Genomic DNA, 21,759 nt, shown 5'->3' on the forward strand with positions numbered 1-21,759 from the left:
TAAGTTGGTTCTTCTTGGTATTTAGTTGGACCTCAAAGAGCATTCTCATTGGGTAGAGAAAAGCCTAATGTTTTTGTCATTCTCCCTGCCAAGTGTTTAGGGCACTGTTCTTTACCTGTTCCCCGTTTCCCTATATGCTACATGCAATACAAGTAAATACAGATGCTTCTTTCCCAATCTTTGGAAAAAGGGCCCACCTACTTGGCTGCTTTCAATCGAGATTAACCAGGATTTCTGATTAATAACAGTTGATGACCCCAGACAGACCACGAGGTAAACTGTATGCCCCAATAGCCAGTGTGCACACATTTTGAGCACAACTGGTCATCTTGGATAAGCCACAAGAGATGCACAAACATCTATTTTCTATAGTGAGGCAATGTGTTCAAGGTGAAAAAACTGAACCAGGGTCTTGGGCATTATCTTGTATGGGATCATTTTTCATTGATTAAATTATTCAGATCAATTCAATTTGATGTGATTTTTGTAAATATCCTTGTATCATAAATAGACACAGCGTCTCTTCTTGTTCAGTTCACTCATGATGTTCCAAGTGTGACAATGGTTTTGTCCTTGTTGTGTTTCTCTTTTCTCTAATTTTATCCTTGAACATTATGTAAATGTTTTCGAGTGGGTCCCTTGCGCTTACACATTATTATACCACTGGTGGTATCTATCTCATGTTTAGACAATAAAACATACAGCTGACTTTGTGCATGCATGCATTAAATATTACCCTGGTTTTCTCGTTCTTCTATCATCTTATTGTTAATGAAACTGAAGCACTTTAATGGTCATCCAGAAAGACTACCACCACTGCAGTAGGGCTGGAACGATTCCTCAAGTAATTTAAATACAAAAAAGCCTTGAGGCAAATTATTTGCCTCCATGCCTTGTTTAGTCCATTTAACTACACACAGAGCACTGTGTTTCCCCACAGACCATTATTAGTGATGCACCACCTGCTAAACTCTGGAGCGCTCTGGACAGATAAACACAAAGAACACTGCAGAATGTTGAAAAAAAAAAAAACGGGGAGAAAACAGCAAGGGCTGAGTAGAAGATTCAGGACAAAGAAAACGACAGAACGTTTCCAAAGTTTGGGATCATTTCGAAATAAAACACTGTACTATGAACTTACCATTTTTAAAGTAATTTGAAATAGATTTTTATTTATATATTTGCATTTGCATTTGGATGCATATGGCAATTAAATGCACTAAAAGAGTTTTGTTTTCACAGATATTCTTGTATGCAATTTCAGCAATAAAAATGTAAATTTTTCTACAAAGGAAACAAATTACTTGGTTATTTTCAGAGAACTGTAATTTTCTCTTGTATATTTTTGTGTTGCTCTTTAAAAAAGGAAAAGTACTTTTTATCCAATTACTCGATTAATCAGTGGAATAATCGGTAAAATACTAGATCACTATTATACTTGACAGCTGCAGCCGATATTAGAGAGACCATAATAGTGCCTGGTGGAGAGTTCCCCACTTGACCGAGTATACAAAAATTTCACCCATTCCCTCAATGTCTGGAAAAATGGAAAGATCTGAGAATTATCACACTTTCACTTTGGACAATACCAAGATCAATCACCACCACAGGGTACTGTCAGTAGACAAAGTTATCCAATAACTATAACTTCTATGACTTTCATCCAAAAAATGGATCAAGCAACAATGAGATTCAGCATAAACCAACATGTACAAGTTAGGGAGACTCTTTAGCTTTCCATCTCAGTTGCGTTACTCTCTCCCCAGGCATGTGGTTCTAGGCTCAATGCAAGATTATGTTCACTTGGAAAAGCCATCATCCGCTCTCAGAATTGAAAGGGACTATACAATGTAAGACCCCTTGTACACTCACAGAAGAGGGGATCACCCCTGGTAATTATTGTAGTGAGAGGTTGACTTTTTATGAAGAGTGCTCTTGGGTCCTTTCCAAAAATGTCATGGACCATTTCATAAGCCAGAGTTTCACTGCAACTACCAAACAACCCCAAGAACCACCTACGTTGGTTCTATCACTATAGGACTGGCTTTGATTAGGGGGAATGTGGTAATCAAAACCTCAAGTGACTTCATCCTTGGCTTCATGTGCTGGTTTTGATAAGCTAACACTTGCAGCTGAATTCCTATCAATCAAAACGCTATGTGTCAGGTTCAAGGACTCACTCTTTCCACAGCATTGCACATCCAGAGAGTTCTCGCTTCACTGTTTTCCTAGTGATCCATTCTAATCAATCCTTTTGTGAAGCATTCTTTGTTTAAGCCATTTCATTTCTAATCTTGTAATCAGATGTATAATCCGATGTTATAGCCAATGCTATTATATGTTTGTTTCAGAGTTAATGTATAATGTGTTTTGAGTCATTTCCATCCTATTTTACATGTGTGCTCTTGTACTAGCATTTATACATGGCTTATTTTTATGATTTTAGGATACCATTGGAACCTATTACTATGTCTTTTCCTTTTTGAAATAACAAAATAATTTATCCAATGTAATATAGGCATAAGCTGTCTTTAATTATGATCAGATTGTTAAAGTGACAGCATTTTACAACTATAATTTTTTGGTTTGTAGTATAAAATTTCTTTCCAAATTTTTATACAAAATTCAGTTGTGCATACACGTTCTCTATCTCTTTCTCTTTTCCATTTTTAGCTGTTTTCATGATACATATGAGTATACATAAAATTTGTTCTTATATGCCAGTATCCTGCCCCAGCTTACAAACCACCAAGATCTGGACTTTGACATGTTTGTGAACAAAGAAGGGCTTTGAAAGCTATAATTCTCATGCCAAATCCTTCTTTATTTCCTGCCATGTCTATGTTGTTTGTCTCTTCATAAAAGGAAAAAAATTAAAAAACGCTGATTCCTACTGATCTCAATAGGTTACATGTCTGCACCACGGTGTCTGCCTGACTTTGCAGCAGTGTGTAGGTGGCACTCTGGAGACTGAGTATAGAGGCTTGTACAGTATCCAGAGTTGCTGAGTAACCAGTAAGATGATACAACAGCGCTGCAGTAAAAAGATCTGAGACGTCTTATCAGATAATTAAATTTTATTACAACAGAGATTGAGACCAATTTCAATTAGAAGTTAAATAAATAAATAAAAAAACCAAACAAATCAATACAAAAATCAACTGCATTGTAGCTTAATTAGTGAAGTCCTAGTAATATATAGTGTTGCTCCTAAGGAGTTGAAAAATCTGGCGTATCAGCATTACCTTGCAATATTTTGCAATTTTTGTTTACTGCTGTGGTCCTTAAAATAAATCCTTGGTTTATCTTGGTGCATGATTATTTGCCAACCTAAAGTATGTATTATCTCATGTACTATACAATGCGAAATGACTACACTAAAATATAATTGTAAGAGTAAAGAAAAACCACTCACCGTTTATTCTATTATCTATCTATTCAGCTTCACTAAGCTTTACATTTGTTTTTACAATAATCAGGATTTTATGTAAGTCATGTTTTAATGCTGGCTTTTGGTTTACAAAAATTAATTTTTATTCACTCCAATGCAAAATGTTAGCAATAGATGAATTTTAATAGTCAAGTGCATTTAATATTTAATTACATGTATTGTACTTAAAGAAAATAGTCCATATTACATGCATAGCAAAGGAAAGCTAAATCATTTTGAAAGGATATTATGTTAATGCAATGTTTTAAAATGTTATTATGCTAATTCAAGGATTGAATTATAATTAAAAACTGACACCAAAATAAGTATATCTACTGTTTGCTTTTGGTGATTGGTGAATCTGATTAGGTGTAACCTACCCCTAAATGATACGATGTTCAACAATAATGGCTACTTGACCTGCCACCACACCAAATTTCTACACAACCACTTCTGGCCTCTGTCTTTCACTCTGAGCGAGATTGAACTATAATGTCCTTGAGCACAATCTTCCAGAGCTTACAGGGTTTCTGATATGGAAACACTGTGGTATGAACAATTCCAGCTCTTCTACATTTCAAAGCTTTTCTGGTGGACCACCTGTACTAGGATTGCAATGTCTGGGGAATAGGAAGTGGCATGCATAATCAAGCTCTTTGCTATCAAATGTTTAGCATAGATTTGAGCTTATTCCTAGAGTCCAAGCTCTGGGAATCCTGGCTCTGGGGATTTTCTATAAAGAGGCTCGCACTTGCACACAGTCACCCTTTTCTTTTCATAATCCGTCACTATGTCTGCATGAATGAAAGTGGCAAATGCAGTAAAGCCTTTAAGAAGTTGACTTTAGTTTCATCCCAGTCACATGTTTGCTCTCCACCTGTTTCTTCTAAAAGACAGCTGAGACAATTTCACATAGCACTCATCTATAAAGGGTGAATGTATGCTTTTGAATAGGGACACATATGCATTCTGCATTTGTGACATATATTCATACAATCTGCATAGTGTAGTGTTTAAAGCTGCTCTGAATCTATTGAGAATTTTGAACGTAGCATGCTATCATTTAGAACTTACATTTACAACTGAGCTGAAGTCAAGAGATAAAGTTAAGAGTCTTAACCACTGAGCCACCACTTTAGACATGCCATCATCAGGTTTCAACTTATATTTTAAAGAAGAAGAACATGCATCGCTTCGTCTTTCAATAGCTTTAAGGCTAAAAAGCAATTACACTCACACGAAATATTGATACATACAATATCTACATCAATTGACATATCATTTAGATCACAGTTACTATTTTTGTAATATACAGAAATAAATATTGTGGCTAAATGTGGTATCACATGAGGATTGTGTATGGTTTGATTAGATAATCAAGCTTGTGGACTGCACTTTTTTTTTTTATTCTGTAGGCACTGAGATGTTACAACTCCAATGTTACTTTGGCCTTGTACTTAGGATCATTGTTCAACTGAAAAGTGAATTTCTTCCCAAGCATTAGAATTTTTTAGAGTATTTCCCTTTATTTTGCTCAATCGATTCTTCCTTCAATTGTAACAAGATTCCCTGATGATGAGAAACATCCTGCCACCACCATGCTTCACTTTAAGGATAGTGTGTCTTGAGTTATTGGAAGTTTTTATGTCTGTGCCACACATAGCAAATTGAGTTTTGGCAAAAAAAAGCTTTCTCTTGGGTGCATTTGACCCTTTCCTGCATAAAAGCTTGTTCACTTTTATGTTTTCTCACATCATTTTTGAGTAGCAGCTTCTTTCTTGCCATCCTTCTATACAAGCCAGTGTCAGGAGTTGCTCGTGATCGTGTTTATTATTCCACTCCCAGCCATTGAAATCCTTTAAAGGAATTTTTTTATTCTTTCTCAAGTCTTCTTGTTTGAGCACTTGAGGTTTGAGGGGCAGCCTTTTCTTGGCAGTGTCTAGGTAGTGTGATGCAGCTTTTACTTCCTGATTATTGATCTAACTGTGCTGACAAACACTTGGATATTAATTTGTATCTCTCTGGGCCCAATTTTCCTTCAGATTCACAGCTAAGGCCAATGAGTTTATATTAGTGGAGTTTTTATACAGAAAATATGACAAACTCTAATCATTTACATGTGGATGCCAGTGGTAAGGGTACTTGCATACTTGTTTGGGCAATTTCTTTCATTGGTATAAAGTAGAAGCCCCCACAGCACAAGGGTCGAGTACTTAAGCAAACATGATATTTCAGTTTTTAATTTATTAACCTTTTTCCCAAAATAAATCTAGTGTTACCTAACAATAATTGATTCTCAGTGGTTTGAAATAAAATAGAAAACAAAATGAAATTTCAGTGTACCATGTAAAGTGTAGTAATACGTGAAAATTGGTCTGGCATCTAAATACTTTTATTACCCTACAAATTAATTATGTTTCAAATATGTACATCAACACTATAATTTATGATTTCATCTAAAAGATACATATCAAATGTATAAAACTCACAAGGAAAGGCGATGTTTAATACTGTTATTTCTGAGGGTGTGTCAAGTTAATAATAATTAAATCAATCATTTAAGAATCATTATCTTTGTACTGGAAAGATTCTAATGGCAATTTTATCTGTGGCAAATAAAGCAGACTAGTTAACAATCCATTAAAAAACAAGAGTTTTCACTTCAATCTACGTTATTGTATGTTCTCAACAATAAATCAATTCCCTCTTATTTATCACTATATTTCTAAGTGTCTCCTGTTTTGAACCCAGATTACTCCACACAAAAATGCTGATTGCATCTGACCTGAATTAGTTGTCTGCCTGCACCACGATTTCAGACTGACTTTGCAGAATTGTGTAGGTGGAGGATGGAGATTTATAGTCTCTGGTCCTGGCTAGGAGCTTTCTGCAGTGGCTATAAACATTAATGAATGAACAAAGTAGTGAACAAGGCTGCAGGAAGGCTTGCACTTCTCGATAAAGAGCCAGAAAAAAATCTCCCGGGCTTATATCAGGTAATCCGAAGGGTTTTTTTTGTTCTGGGTTTATTATGCTGCAGAATATTATTTCTAGTCATACTCCAATACATATACAAAAATTAAATGTATATTTTATATATATATATATATATATATATATATATATATATATATATATATATATATATATATAAAAATAAAACGTTGTTCTTTTTCATCACTGCTGTACAGCATAAAGATGACTCATCTGGTTAAAGGTAGGATATGCAGCAAAACATTGCACACAGACAGATAAACAGACATTTTAGATATTTCACTTTTGTGTTTGACCATCATCTCAATTGTTTGTGTTGGAGTGTTGGCCATAGCAGCCGAAACACAGTATGGCTTTTGACCAGTGCAGTCTGTGATTGTTTTACGGGCAAGTGTTTGGACACAAGAAAAAATCTGAGGTGCTTTTTTCATCCAAGAATAATCATCTCATCAACTTTTTGCAAAACAAAAAAAAACAAAAAAAAAAATCACATTAAGCTGTACCTCCTCACTGCACTCCAGTGTGATGCCAGGAGGATAGAATTTACCTTAAATAAACTACATGTACAACTCCACCTTTTCTTTTTTTCCCAGATAAAAAGCATACTATTTTATACCCACTTGGATGGCAACCTCAAGATGGCATTTGTTCTACCTCTATAGGCCTATGTCTAGAATCTTTTACCTAGAAAGGTGCATGTCATGGTTTTTACTCTGAAGCATGACACAGTCCATTTATTTGCCTTGAATGATCTTTGGTGTACACTATATACACATTTTCCTTTGAAAGATACATCACAAAAGTTGAGGTAGATGTTCTATTGTATTGATACATCATTTTGTTCTGTGTAGTGTGTAGGATTTATTCATAAAATATCATCCATGTAAATAAATATATATATTAAAAAAATAGATAATTCATAATACAGATTTGTATATAAAAAAAACTAAGAAAAGCACAGATCCATATCCCAAATTTAGAAGAACTTAAGCAATGCATAAGAGTAGTGGATAAAAATGCGTGTACATTTGCAGATCTTACCTATGATGAGATGATGAGGAGAAGGATGATGAAGAAGAGGAGAACCAGGCATGGCTGCAGCACAATAAGAGAAAGATTTACAAAGAAATCCTTGGATACTAAGCTATCCTACTATCCTAATGCACTGAAAGCACAACAGAGAGAGACATGCTGTGCGTTTGAAGAAGCTGGATGGAGATTATGAGAGCATCTGCAGCATCTCGGAGATGATCGCAGTCTCAGTGACCTCGGTGTGCGAAAGCATGACCACGCAAAGATTTCACACGCGGCACGCAAACACTCGCATTTTCAGATGGATGGAAAATCAGGAGTAGCTCCGAGCTGGCGTCTGGAACCCCCTACCTGGCTTTAGAGTATATTCTGGATGCTTCGCCCCTCCTGCAGCGCTCTATTGCTGTGAGAAGGGGCATGAGCAAGTGAGTCTTACTACTCGAGTTAAAAGAATCGACTCGTAAGATGAACCGACTCGTAAAATAAACCGGTTTTTCCTATTGTTTATTCAAACATCCAATTCCACGTCTAGTCTCCATTTGCTGTTAGAAGAACTCCACTCTTCTGGGAAGGCTGTTGTTGTTGATTAGATTTTGTGGAGATTTGTGCTCATTTAGCCTCAAGGGCATTGGTAAAGTCAGGTACTGATGGGTTGAGGAGGCCTGAGGGTGCAGTGGTCCAGTTTATCTCAAAGGTGTTCAAGATTCCACTCCAACCCATGTAAAAAGTAGCCCAGTCAAAAGTTTTCACACAAGTTCTCCTTCATTGTACATTAATACTGAATACATTAAAATGATGAAAGAACACATTTGGAATTATTAGATTAGATTCAACTTTGCCATTACACATGTACAAGTACAAGGCAAACCAGGGTCTAACCAGAGTGCAATAACAGCAAGTGCAGGATATATAGTGTTACATGATTTACATAAGTTAAAATAGAATTATGTAGTAAACAAACAAGTGTTCGACAACCCAGAATATGTTTTGTATTGTATTTGTCCAAAGTAGCTACATTTAGCTTGATGACAACTTGGCAAACTCATGGCATTCTCTCATCAGATTCACGAGGTAGTCACCTGGTCGGCGCTATCTTGTGTTATGTGTATTGTCTTGTGTTGTCTGTCTGTCTGCACTGTCTGTGTGTACTGTTTTTTGTCTTCACTGTTTTGTGTTGTGTTGTAACTCTGTTTTTTAGTGTAGCACCACTCTGTTCTGGAGGAACGTTGTCTTGTTTTTACTGTGTACTACTGTGTAGAGTAGCCTCTTGACTTGACTTGACCTAGAATGTTTTTTAATTCACATGCGTGCTGTATCAAGAGTTCATCTGACATTTCTTGCCTTCTTAATGTGTAGTCTTGAGCAGAGTAAGGGCTGAGTGTAGAGTCAATACTTTGATTCAATTGTTATTTGTGTAGCGCTTTTAACAATGAACATTGTCTCAAAGCGGCTTTACACAGATAATGTGGTAATAAAAAATGAACAAGATGTTCTTTATAAGTGTACGTTTGTCCCTGATAAGCGAGCCGGTGGCGACTGTGGCAAGAAGAAACCTTGAGAGGAACCAGACTCAAGAGGGAACCCTTCCTCATCTTGGTGGCACAGAATGTCCATTTATTACAGATAATAGTCCTACTTGAGCTTCTATAACTACTGTACAAATCCATATCAAGGCAAGAAATTATGCAGTCATCAAAACCATCACATGCTATGATGAAACAGAGGCCCATTTATACTTCTGCATTTACTTTTGTGGATAATTTAAAGAAAAAAAACAACTTGCCTTAATTTCTAATCCAGTGGAAAACATGTCAATATATGAGGTTCATTTTTATGCTTTTACTAAAAATGATGGATGCATCAGTGCAGATGTGGCAGCAGTGAAAGGAGACTTGTTGAATTGATTAGGTTTTCTTGCTTTGGATTTGGCATTCATTCTCTCTGCATTAGATACTTGTCTGTGATGCAGCACACTTTTATACTGTGTTTCTGTATAATATTGATAATATTCTGTATAATATTGATTGTTTCAAATCTTTTGAACAAAGTGAGTGAATTGAATTCCCCTTTTGATTCGTCACGATTCATGACTAGGAAGAAATATTTTTGCCAACATACACAGCAAAAAGTAATGTTGGCAAAAATATTTCTTCCCAGTCATGAATAAAATAAATTTATGACATTGGTTTAACTTTCTAAACTTTATTATTTGTAGATCCACTATATTTTCAACTGTCAAAAATATTACTAATTCCACATAAACCTTACATCTCTCCCTCTTACAAATAGCAGGTGTCTACAATCCAATTGGCTCCACCAAAATGATCAAGGACAAAGAGAAAATTGGCAATAAGCCTGAAGCAGAGCAAATGTTTCAGTTTTCCCACCTTGAGAAAAACACTAAACATCTTATCTGCAATATAAGCAAGCTAACCTAAACAATGGCATTGATGCTGGCATGGCATTAAAAATTATAAAAACAAATACTGTACATGCAAATCATTAAAATCATGGCATTTGGATATTTACATGTTTTTTTTTACTTGTTTCCTTTGTTACAATTTGAGCAAATAAAAAATTAAGGAATTGGAAAACGGTGAAATCATATTTCAGTGCCCCTAGTTTTTAAATCATGACCCCTCAGAACGTCTGTAGTAGCGCCTCGGTTAGGGCTTTCTGCAGCTAATAAAATGACCTTGGACTACTCCTGCATGCACAACATATTTTTAGATACAGGAATGTGCAATACCACCAGGTTTTCTGCAGAGTTGAAATTTAGAGCCAAAGCTAGAACACTAATTGTGATGATCCAACAATGTGCTGATGTGCATGCATACTTGAACAGCAAAACCCAGAATTTGACCCAAAACTGATCATTTGTGAAACTGTAGGTTTCTGGAGAGACTCAAAAGCTTGTACTGTGCTCTAAATTTCAATTCGGTGGTCGAGTAAATCTTGATATCTGTAATTTAAGGGTAAGTAAACATTTTATTTAACAATTTCTTTTAGAACATGGTACACTTTTTTTTACAATATCCAATCCTACACATGCAAAACATTTCTGCATTTGACAGTTTAAAAGAAAAAAAAAAAAAAAAGAAAAATTCATACCACCTGTCTTACAAGCAAGAGCAAACATTACCACTACCAAAGTGTGGCGTTACTTTGAATGATCAAATGACTCTGTCCATATCAGAACTCCTCCATGTCCACACAATGTGGCGAAATAGCAACATATTTACACGTCCACAAGATTCTCCAATACAAGCCATAAGCAGCAGATGGCTTAGAACTGTTGCATGATCAGCTTCTTCTTTGCATCATGGGAAAACTTGTTGGAAAGGAACAAATCGCTGTCATAAAACGCTGACAAGCTGTGGATGTTGATCTGTCGAGCCTGTAAAGGAGAGAAGTGGGATTATTCTAGGGTTAGAGAAACTCTGAAACCTGTTTCCACCACATTAAAAAAACAATAATTCAAATTCAGACTTCATTTCTCGCAATACTGCCTTTTTTTTTTTTTTTAGCTAATCATGCAACATCGCCCCCTTTGAAGTACAAAACAATACCCCCCCAAAAAAAAAAAAATTTTTCCAAAGCTACATCTAGCAAATTTATTTTAATGCATGACAAACAGCAGTAAAGTACATCTTCCTATCAGTTACCTTGTCCACCAGATCTTTCTCAGGGATCTCAATGACATCCTGCTGTACTCCATAACGGTTGCGCTGGTAGGACACTTGCTCAGCCACCAGTTGCTTCAGGATAAACAGCAGTAGCTCATTGTTGTCTCGCCTGAAAGCCAGGTAGCGTGCGAATGTCTGGAAGAGAACAGACACCAATGAGTAAAATGTAAAAATGAAAAATGGTCAGATTTGTTAAAAAAGAAACGGAAAAAAAAAAAACCCAGAACTTATTTTAATTTGATTATAAAAAGGGCTAACACATTCTGCTGCAGTACATAATATTTAGGTACTTAAAGAACTTTGAGCAAAATGTGCTTTAATTGTACACCCTCAAATGCCAAACTTCTTTTATCGACTGCACATTATTCCAGTACTGAACAGGTAAAAAGCCCACAGGCAATGTATTGGAATGCATTTCAAATCAAGAGTGCTGACTTCACTGTGCTGATTTAACAAACAGCAGGGTAGAAATGCAAGTGCTCCTACCCAAACATGTTTGTTGCCCAAAGTTAAATCACAGCAGCAAAAGTCACTTCTCATTAAAATTTAACAGATTTTGTTCCTAGGCAACCAAATGCAGATTTATTTTGTAGTAGATTTAGGCAAGTTGTCTAACTAGCAAAGCAAAGCACATTAAATCTGATTTAAAGGGGTCATTTTGAAGCAAATTCAAATTTAGTTCGAGATCACATGGCAAAGACACTGAAATGGGATTTCAGACATGACAGACATTCTGTAAAGTAAGAATTTTGACTACAGAAGGATTAGATAAACTCAGTTAGTTTAGAATTAGATTAAACAATAAATAAAACATACATAATATATATATATATATATATATATATATATATATATATATATATATATATATATATACACACACACACATACACATATATATATATATATGTGTGTGTGTGTGTGTGTGTGTGTGTGTGTGTGTGTGTGTGTGTGTGTGTGTGACAGAGAGAGAGAGAAGTATAGTACAGCATGCACAAGCTGGTGGATAACAGACTGCAAAAGCAGCCCCCTGATTTATTAAGTCCTAAATTAGTTCCCTTCAACTGCAAGTCCTGGTACAAAAGACTCTCTGTACCTTTCTCATGCTCCTCATCACACTGAACTTCTGTGTATCGATAAAACTCTCCAGCATGACACGTATGGCCATGTTGACATCCTCCTCTTGTACGTAGTCACGAAGGTGCATACGTGCGTGAGCCTCTGCCATCCGGATCATTGACTCAATGTGACGCACTGTAATGGGGATGCTGCCAGTAGCCTGTCAGAAACAGAGATAAAACTACATTACATAAAGCAGATCAAAGCTAATACTTGATGGTGAAAATTTTCTCAATCTCAACCAACTCTTACTTCAAGGCAAAGCCAAGTCTAAAACTTGCACTCACTATTCGGTCACTATGACATCACACAACCATTACATTATAATCCTTGTATTAAGCAAAAAGTTGTCTACTACACTGTAAATGCCTGTTTTTTGTGTTTGAATTTTAATTATTGCTCCAACCATGGATTCCTTGCGGAGGTCGCTGTAGATGCGTGCCACCTTGTCCTGGTCCATCTGATTCAGTTTGGGCCGCACACGCTCCTTGGCATAGATGATGTACTTCCTGAGTAGCTCCTGAGGAATGGGTGGCACATCTGATGAATTGGGCAGCACCATTTCCTCCAGGCTGGCGACACCTCCCTCCTTATTGCTGGGGTGATGCTTTATGTGGCTGCCCACCACGAAGCGGGCAAGCATCTCGTCCTGCACAGATAGACGAATGGGGAAAAGAAAATCAAATAATATTCCAAGGTTTGCAAGAAACTATGGGTGGGGTATAACTATTGGGGGCAAAGCTGTGATCTTCACCTGCACAGGATCCACAGTGTCTCTTACGACACACAAGATGTCAAAACGAGACACAATTGGCTCAGTCAGGTCAACATTCTCAGAAAAGGTGAGGGATGGGTCATATCGGCCACCTTCAAAGGGAAAGATAGAATAGTGATTAAATAGATCATGCTGGAGAATCAGTCATGATTAGATAGAGAAGTAGAGATACAGTATCGTGCAAAAGTGAGTACACCTCTGACATTTCAGCAACCATTTTATAAAATCTTTTCAAGGGACAACACTATAGAAATAAAACTTTAATATATTTACTCTCCTTTGAAAAAACTCAAAATACAGCATTAATGTCATAATAGCTGGCAACAAAAATGAGTACACCCTAAGTGAAGAATATTCATCATGTTCGTGTTTTTGTCTGCTTGACAGGACCATACAAATGTGTGTATCTTGTATTAGAGCAGTTAAAATTTGATGATTTGAATTCAATTCTCTCATACTGACCACTGGATATTAAACATGCACCTCATGGTTTAGAACTTTTAGGATTTAAGAATTAGAATTGTTGCTCTCCCCAAAGATGGCTTCAGCTATAAGATATGTAACACACTGAAAATGCGTTACAGTACAGTGCCAGGGTCATACAGAGGTTTTCCAAGAGGGGTTCCACTCGGAACAGGCCTCACAGGGGTCAATCAAAGTCTTCGAGTCCTCGCACTGTGCATCAGGTGCAGAAGCTGGATTCAAAAAACAGGCGCATGAGTGCTGCCAGCATCGCTTTAGAGGTTGCAGAAGCAGAAGGTTTGCTCATCTCTGCTCAGACCGGACGCCGCAAACTGCAAAAAGTTGGTTTGCATGGCCATCGTCCCATTAGGAATCCTGCAGACAGTTTGCTGAAGACAAACTGTCTAAGAGCATGAATTATTAAAACCATGTCCTGATGAGACTAAGATAAAATTGTTTGGCTCAGATGGTGTCCAGCATGTGTGGCGACGCCTTGGTGAGGAGAACCAAGAAAATTGTGTCTGGCCTACAGTCAAGCATGGTGGTGGTTGCAGCATCATGTTCTCTGGCTGCATGAGTGCTGCAGGTACTGGGGCACTGCGGTTCATTGAGAGAAACATGGATGCCAACATGTACTTTGACATTCTGAAGCAGAATATGATGCCCTCCCTCCATTTAGAAACTGGGTCCAACAACAAATTTCCAACATGACGACCCCAAACACCACCAAGATGACAACTGCCTTGCTGAGGAAGCTGAAGTCGTGACCAACTACGTCTCCAGACCTGAACCCTATTGCGCACCTGTGGGGCATCCTGAAGAGAAAGGTGGAGAAGCGTCATGTGTAAAATCCAGCAGCTCCGCTTCCTTATAGAGAAGTGAAGAGGATCCCAGCAAGAACCTGTGCAGCTCTGGTGAATTACATGCCAAGGAGGATTAAGGCAGTCCTACATAATGGTGCTCCCACAAAATAGTGACATTTTGCTACCAGCTATTTTGACAATAATGGCTGTATGTTGAGTTATTTTCAGAGGACAGTAAATCTGTACTGCTGTACAAGCTGCACACTAACTACTCTAAAATATATCCAATTTCATTTCTATAGTATTGTCCCTTGAGATCATCTACTAAAATGGTTGCTGAAATGTGAGGGGTGTACTCACATGCATATACATAATTAATTTGTAAACATTATGCAAATCCACAAACTGGCATGATCAGTGTAATCTTTGGTAAAGAAAATGAACCATCAGTCATAGCATGCTTTATTTCACACAAACTAAAGCAAATATCAGAAGTTTGATTTGCAACTTATGGCTCATAGCTAGATTGATAACTTCTCTGCTAATGCTAGTAGTGGTATTAAAAAAGTCAATAAATATAACCACAAGCTTTTTTCTTTTTTTTTTTTTTTACTTATCTGAAGAAAACTACCAGAAACGTTCATATTTTACAACAGACTATTGAACGCCCGGCTGCTTTAAAATCCCAGAAATACAAATAATTTAAAAGAACTCTGAAAATGTGAAATTATGATTTGTTTCATATAAATAGTGTAGGGTACAGTTCTCTAAAAGCACACAAACCAGTATGTTAATCTTTTAAAAGCCTGAAAGAAGTCCTGAATGTAGAGACAAAGCGAAACTGGATTAGTGATATAACCAACACTACTTGCATAAAAATGTGGTACACACCAATTGGGTTTGCAGCAGCGATTACAGTGCATCGGGCCTGCAAAGAAGTGACAATGCCAGCTTTGGAGATGGAGATACTCTGCTGCTCCATTGCTTCATGGATACTGGTGCGGTCCTGATCGTTCATCTGTGTAACAAAAAGCACAGTGAGAAAATTAAGGATGACAGACCATACCTAAAAGTATTTCATTAAAAGTCTACTTTAGTGTCTTTTTCCCCATCTGGGTTTAAAAAGACTAAAGAGCTATTCTGTATTAATATATTATTGTAATTTATACACTTAATATTTACTAATCATGGGTGCATTTTTCCCCCTCAGTGCTACTACTTTCATAAATCTACATAAATTCTGATACCTCAGAAGCACTGATCAACATTTTATCAACAGTACTTAGGACTAAAAATATTTAGGAAAAAAAGATAAAACAATACAATAATAATGACTTAAGGGTCTCACCTTATCAAACTCATCAATAAGACAGACTCCACGGTCTGCCAGGACCAGAGCCCCGGCTTCCAACGTCCACTCACGAGTGACTGGATGTCTCTGGACGTAGGCTGTGAGACCAACGGCTGAGGCACCCTGTCCCGTTGTGAACACTGCCCGGCTCGCAACCTTCTCCACATACTTCAGGAATTGAGACTTGGCTGTGCCTGGATCTCCACACATCAGTACGTTGAGGTCACCACGTACTTTATGCTTTCCTCCTATAGACAAAGCAATTTTTTTTTTTTTTTAACGTGGATAAACAAACGCTCCACTAGATACAAAGTTAGATGGTATGAGAATATATACATATGTTTAAAAAAATAGATAGCTTAAAAAAATTATACTTAATATAACACCTGAATAAAAACCAGAACAATGCATGCAGGCCTGTTTTAAAAATCTTTTCCACACCACAAATATCACAGGAGATACACAATTTTGAGTAACACAAAAGCCTTTATTTTAAAACACCCTTACTGCCTTATAAAGGTTACCGCAAATATTATTATTATTATTAACAATTCAGTGACAGCACCTCTGAATAATGTGAGCTAATTAGGTCTGGTATCTGAAATCCAGGTTTACAGGTTAAACCTGGATGCAGAATGCTATAAATAACTCACCTGGATTCTTAGACTCGCCACCAAACAGTGCAAGAGCCAGACCTCTCTTGATATCTTCATGGCCGTAGATAGAGGGCCCAATGCTGGCAAATATCTGCAAAAATAAAAATAACCCAGTTAAGATTAGGACTGAAGAACCTGATTTATCTACTATAATGTTATAGTGCAGAAACCAAAGCAGTGCTGTCGTACTCACCCTTTCTCCGATGCGCTCATCCTTGGACAAAGCCACAATGGCTTTTACATCTTCATCAGTGAGCTCTGCTACAGCCACTCGCTGATCTTTCCGCACAATGTGATTGGCCAGGATTACAGTTGCGAAAACAGGAAAGCCATTGGCCATGTTTAGTGAGCCGTCATAGTTGTTGTGATAGATGCCAGTCAGCTCCTAATAATACACACAAATTCAAGTTTACATTAAATTAAGCACCATGTAATTTTCAAAATATTATTTTAATATTATAAACAATGTTTCAAACACATTGTAACATGCATTGACTACCACACAATAACTTACTCTAACTGGATGCTTCTTGTACCATTTTCACATCTTAATGTAATTCTATTAATTTCGAACAAAAGTTTAAAAAAAAAAAAGAAATTCAACAAAAGCACTCACAATTTCATCTCCAGGCTTACAACTATCTACCAGATCAGCCAGAAGAATGGCATCCTTGGACCGGGGCAGACGACCAGCCGCCACTTTGCCAGGACTCTCCTGGATGGTGATGCGCTGGTAGTTCTGATACACGGTCTGTAGAAAGTATGCATAGGGCGATTTAATCTTATGTGGAAAAGATTAACTCAGAGATGTCACACAAACAGTTTATAGCAGGAACACCACATTGTTCAAATCCTGTGCATACCTGCTCCATATTGATGTCAAAAGGTCCAAGAGACTGACATTCTGGACAGGAGCCTGGTTTCACTTCCTGGTTTTGTGATTGGAAAAAGGGGCCAAGGATGAAGTTACACTTGTTACAGTTGTATTTGACCATGCCGAGTTGGGGCAGCACTCCCGTACAGCTGGTTACTACACCACTGGTGCGGATAAGCTGGTTTAGATGCAGCTGCCTACAAATACAAAAAATAAAAAAAATTACTCATTCTATATATTGTTTTAGGGGATAAAGCCTCTAATTTTTGTCTATTCTTTTTTGAATTAAAAAAAAAAAAAAAAAGGCAAAAAACATAAATCACAATCTCATACACTGTTTCAACCATTAAGAAAGTCAGGCTTTGTGAATATTCAATTGCATAACACTCAGATTTTCTGCTAAGATTCTAATGTAGACACAAACAGTTTGTCCAATCTGGAAACTCAAATACCTCTAAAAAAGATTAATATTTATAATAACAGTAAAGTGACAAGCAGCAGCAGCCATGTACTTGTATGAATGTGTACCTGAGTGAACGTAGCTCCTCCACTAGAGGCAGGTTGCCAATCCGCACATGGATCTCGTGGGCTATGCGATCATATTTGGGGTACATGGCCAGCACCACCTCTTTTGCTGCTTCATCAAAGATCTTCAGCATCTCAGCAGGTGCCTCAGGAAGAAAGTAGGCTAGTACATGCTCTCTGGAGGCCAACTCCTCATAGTTCACCAACAAGCTCTCCTTGTTTTCTAGAAGTGAACAAAACTAAGTAAGTGGCAAATAAAGTACTGCGGAAAAAAACCCTTTACAATTTACATTAGAGAAAATAGTAACATTTAAAAGTTACAACCAAAGACTTCATTATTAAACTACACTACTCATCCTTAAAAACTGTTCTGGACTTGTTATTTGGTTTGAATTTTCCTAACACTAAGATATCAGGGGGAGCAATAATTTTCTGAAAGTTATTTTGTTATGAACAAAATTTGAAACGCCTAATAATGTTAAAACCTTTGCACATGTCGCTGATCCTCTCTTTAAAAACATTGTGGCCGTGCTCATCCACGTGGGTGCGAAGAAAATTCTTGAAACGGTGGTAGATCTCCAGGCGTGGGGCAGCCATAGAAACCCACTCCCGCACTGAGTGACCCTTCATATCCTCTAGGTTCTCAATGCTCTCAATCATCTCTTCATCCTCGCCTTCAGCACCAGCTCCTTCTGCGGCACGTTCTGCCAGACGTCGTCGCCTCTTTGATGGTCGCTCGTCATCCTCATCTTCACTGTCTGGATAAAGAAAATTTTAAACATGTTTGGAATAAAAAGTTAAGGGAATCTGTATGTACATCGAGTCCAAAATATCAACAGAGCAAACAGAACTCATGGTTAATTAGGGACACACATTTATATACAAGGTGGTAGAGCAGAAAAGATTGGTAGATTGTAGCAGGAGAAGTTTCGCTGCATTTTGTTACATTTTTAACATCACTGTATGGTTCGATGCTACAGCAAAAATAGTGACCCAGTCTCTGATAATGTATTGATAATTTATACATTATATAATATAATTATGTTCCAGAATGTGGTAAATATTTCTAATAGTTAGATACCTGTTGTAAAGAAAATGTTTTTTTTTTTAATATATCAGACAAAACTCACCATAAAGCAGCCCCCTGGCCATGCGGCCAATGCCTATTCTTTTGTCTCGGTCATTCATAGCTGCCTCAGCACGAGCACGAGCTCCAGGAGACAGTTCACTCAAGTCCTCATCATCCAGACCTTCTGCCTCATAGCGATCCAATTCAGGAATAGGACGGTAGTCCCTGCAGGTGACAAGTAAAAAAAAAAAAATTGATAAATATTAATTTACATATTTAAGCTGTAAAACATTAATATCTAAGAAATGGCTAAAAACAATTCTCTGTAACACGTCATTATATGTGCCACCGACCCATCTAACATGGCAAAGTATAAACGTTGTGGGGGGAAAAAAAATGTTTACCCTTCCAACTGGTTCCCAAACAGCTCCTCTCCATCTTCTTCCTCCTCTTCAGGCTCATGGTCCCCCAGCAGTCCCTCAGACTCATCTTCAAACGGAGGAAGGTCTCTGCCTGGGCTGGATGTCAGATCGCCTCGCCGTGAGCCGCGACTCGGGCTCGTGGCAATGTTGAAAGACTCTGAGGAATCCTGGGGAAAGGAAATAGAAAACTGCGTCATTTAGGCGCACAGGTTGATGATGAACATGTTTATAATTAACTACATTATCGATTCTCAAACTTTTTGTGGTTAGAAAAATGACAGCAGGATACATTAGATTAGATAGACTTTATGCCTGTACTTGTTTTTTAAGTGACTAAGGCATTTTCTTTTTTATCTTAGCATGGGATTTGTATGTGTGTTTAAACTCCAAAGTTCCTACACGCATGTCTATGTGACAGCTTGTAATTTAGCACCATGCTTTCAACAAAGGATTTACAGAACCGATTCCTTAAAGCAAATCCCGCTCAAAGGAACCGAGCACTGCCATTTATGACTCAGTAATAAAGCGTGGCGTACAGAAAATGTGGGTAATGTTAAGCAGTTTATTTAAATCAAAAATACAGTAATCCACCGTGTACCTGAATAAGCATGTCTATGTTAAAGCTGGTTCAATCAAACACTCACTGTAGTGAATCGATTCCTTAAAACAATTCCGGTTCAAAGGAACCGAACACTGACATTCATGAATCAGTAATGAAGCGTGGTATACAAAATATTGAACACGATTTAGACCCCATTTTGACTCCAATACAATAAACACAAGATGTATGAATTTTATAAATATTACAGAAATTGTATTACAATAAAAAAAACTAATTCTGAACCCAATTTTCGAACTAATACTGCCAACTACTTATTTTCTACACGGACGTGCAAATATAACTTCTAAAAAAAAACCACTTCAGCTTAAAAGTTTAGCTTGTTCATGTGAAATGTATAAATATCTCCCATAATTCGTACAAAAAGAGTTCCCTGCTTCTCAAACACCAACCATATATACCCGCATAGTGTACTAGGAAAAATAAAGATATACGAATTACACTGCAAATAAAAGGTTTTATTTGTGAAACGATTTAATGGTTGATCTATCTCTCTTTTTCTTAAATCTAACACAAAGCATCTCCCTCACAGCGAGATGAAACCAGGCCACACACACACCACTCAGCTAAAAAAAATATCTCAAATTATTCAACTTTTTAATCTCTACTATAACACTTCAATTCTGCTAACTTTTATACTATGTGATCAACTTACTCGGCTCTATGAATATACATATAAATATATATATTTTACTCACGGCCATTGTACTGCGTGTAGTCCGGGTCCCTTCAGTTTAGACTGTTGTTTTTTTTTCCCTACCGGCGAGGCAAAGTTTTCGCGCGAAATATGACACGTGACCACAAAGCCCGCGAAATATCATGAATATTGAATAAGCGCGTGGCTGATGATTGGTGCGCGAGCTCCCTACGTCACGAGCTCGGAATCATAGCTCACGTCGTCATGGCGCTGGGTCTAAACGAGGGAGAAAAGTAAAGAAGAAATTCACATAACAGCTTTATCTTTATCTTTATATATATATATATATATATATATATATATATATATATAGAGAGAGAGAGAGAGAGAGAGAGAGAGAGAGAGAGAGAGAGAGAGAGAATGTGTATTTCTGGTTATATCCCACTGATATTTACACATTTACAGATATGAGCGTAAACATACATTTTAAGCACATGTGAAGTGTCTGACATCAAACATTTTGCATGTTTCATTAAAAATCTACATCACTGGAAACTAACCCTTGCACATCATGCACATCAATGAGACCATTACATTGAACCATAACATATACCAAAAAATATATTTTTAATAACTTTTAGCATTACTGAGTGAATCCATTTAATATATAACCTATTAAATCTTTTATTGTTTTCCATTATATTCAACTCAAAAAATATATGTTGGAATATTTACTGTCATGTGTCCAGCAGGAAGTTACATCATAAAAAGAGTATGCTCTCTCTCTGATTTCTTTTATTTTTATTGACAAATATGAGTCATTTCCAATGTGAGTAAATGAGTTCATTTACAAAACCTGTGAAAGTCTAATAACAATAGCATAACGACTAATCCTGTGGTTTTGTTTCTCTTATTTATAAAGTTGCCTAGTTTATATATATATATATATATATATATATATATATATATATATATATATATATATACATATATATACATATATATATATATATATATATATATATATATATATATATATATATATATATATATATATATATATATATATATATATATATATATATATATATATATATATATATATATATATATATATATATATATATATATATATATATACACACACTTTTTTTTTTTTTTAATCAGACCTTAATGGCACCCTAAATGAGGAATCACCCAAATAACAAACCATCAAATATATGTATAGTGCTCTATGCATATTAGATATTAGGTATTAGAATATTATATAAAAAAATCTTAAAACCAAATTAATTGAAAACAGAA

At 36.6% G+C, this 21,759-nt stretch overlaps 2 protein-coding genes across 2 annotated transcripts in view; both read right to left on the reverse strand.

Annotated features, from left to right (window-relative positions):
* podxl2 (podocalyxin-like 2) overlaps positions 1 to 7,881 on the reverse strand; it is a 32,787-nt gene extending 24,906 nt beyond the window's left edge. The window contains exon 1 of the mRNA XM_046875613.1: positions 7,466 to 7,881. Within this exon, the coding sequence (XP_046731569.1) occupies positions 7,466 to 7,517 (52 nt within the window). The 5' untranslated portion in view covers positions 7,518 to 7,881. The remainder of the gene's footprint in view (positions 1 to 7,465) is intronic.
* A 1,761-nt stretch (positions 7,882 to 9,642) lies between these two features.
* On the reverse strand, positions 9,643 to 20,645 carry mcm2 (minichromosome maintenance complex component 2). The gene is made up of 16 exons (XM_046875641.1): positions 20,516 to 20,645; positions 19,181 to 19,365; positions 18,838 to 19,001; positions 18,193 to 18,465; positions 17,711 to 17,930; positions 17,172 to 17,379; positions 16,925 to 17,059; positions 16,502 to 16,693; positions 16,306 to 16,399; positions 15,650 to 15,900; positions 15,193 to 15,319; positions 13,016 to 13,128; positions 12,668 to 12,910; positions 12,239 to 12,421; positions 11,122 to 11,277; positions 9,643 to 10,853 (listed from the first exon to the last, which is right to left on the reverse strand). The coding sequence occupies exons 1-16, from the start codon at positions 20,519 to 20,521 to the stop codon at positions 10,743 to 10,745; spliced, it is 2,661 nt and encodes an 886-aa protein (XP_046731597.1). The 5' UTR covers positions 20,522 to 20,645; the 3' UTR covers positions 9,643 to 10,742.
* Between the last annotated feature and the right edge of the window lie 1,114 nt (positions 20,646 to 21,759).

This window comes from Silurus meridionalis, chromosome 19, assembly GCF_014805685.1.
Source record: "Silurus meridionalis isolate SWU-2019-XX chromosome 19, ASM1480568v1, whole genome shotgun sequence".
Taxonomy (NCBI): Eukaryota; Metazoa; Chordata; class Actinopteri; order Siluriformes; family Siluridae; genus Silurus; species Silurus meridionalis.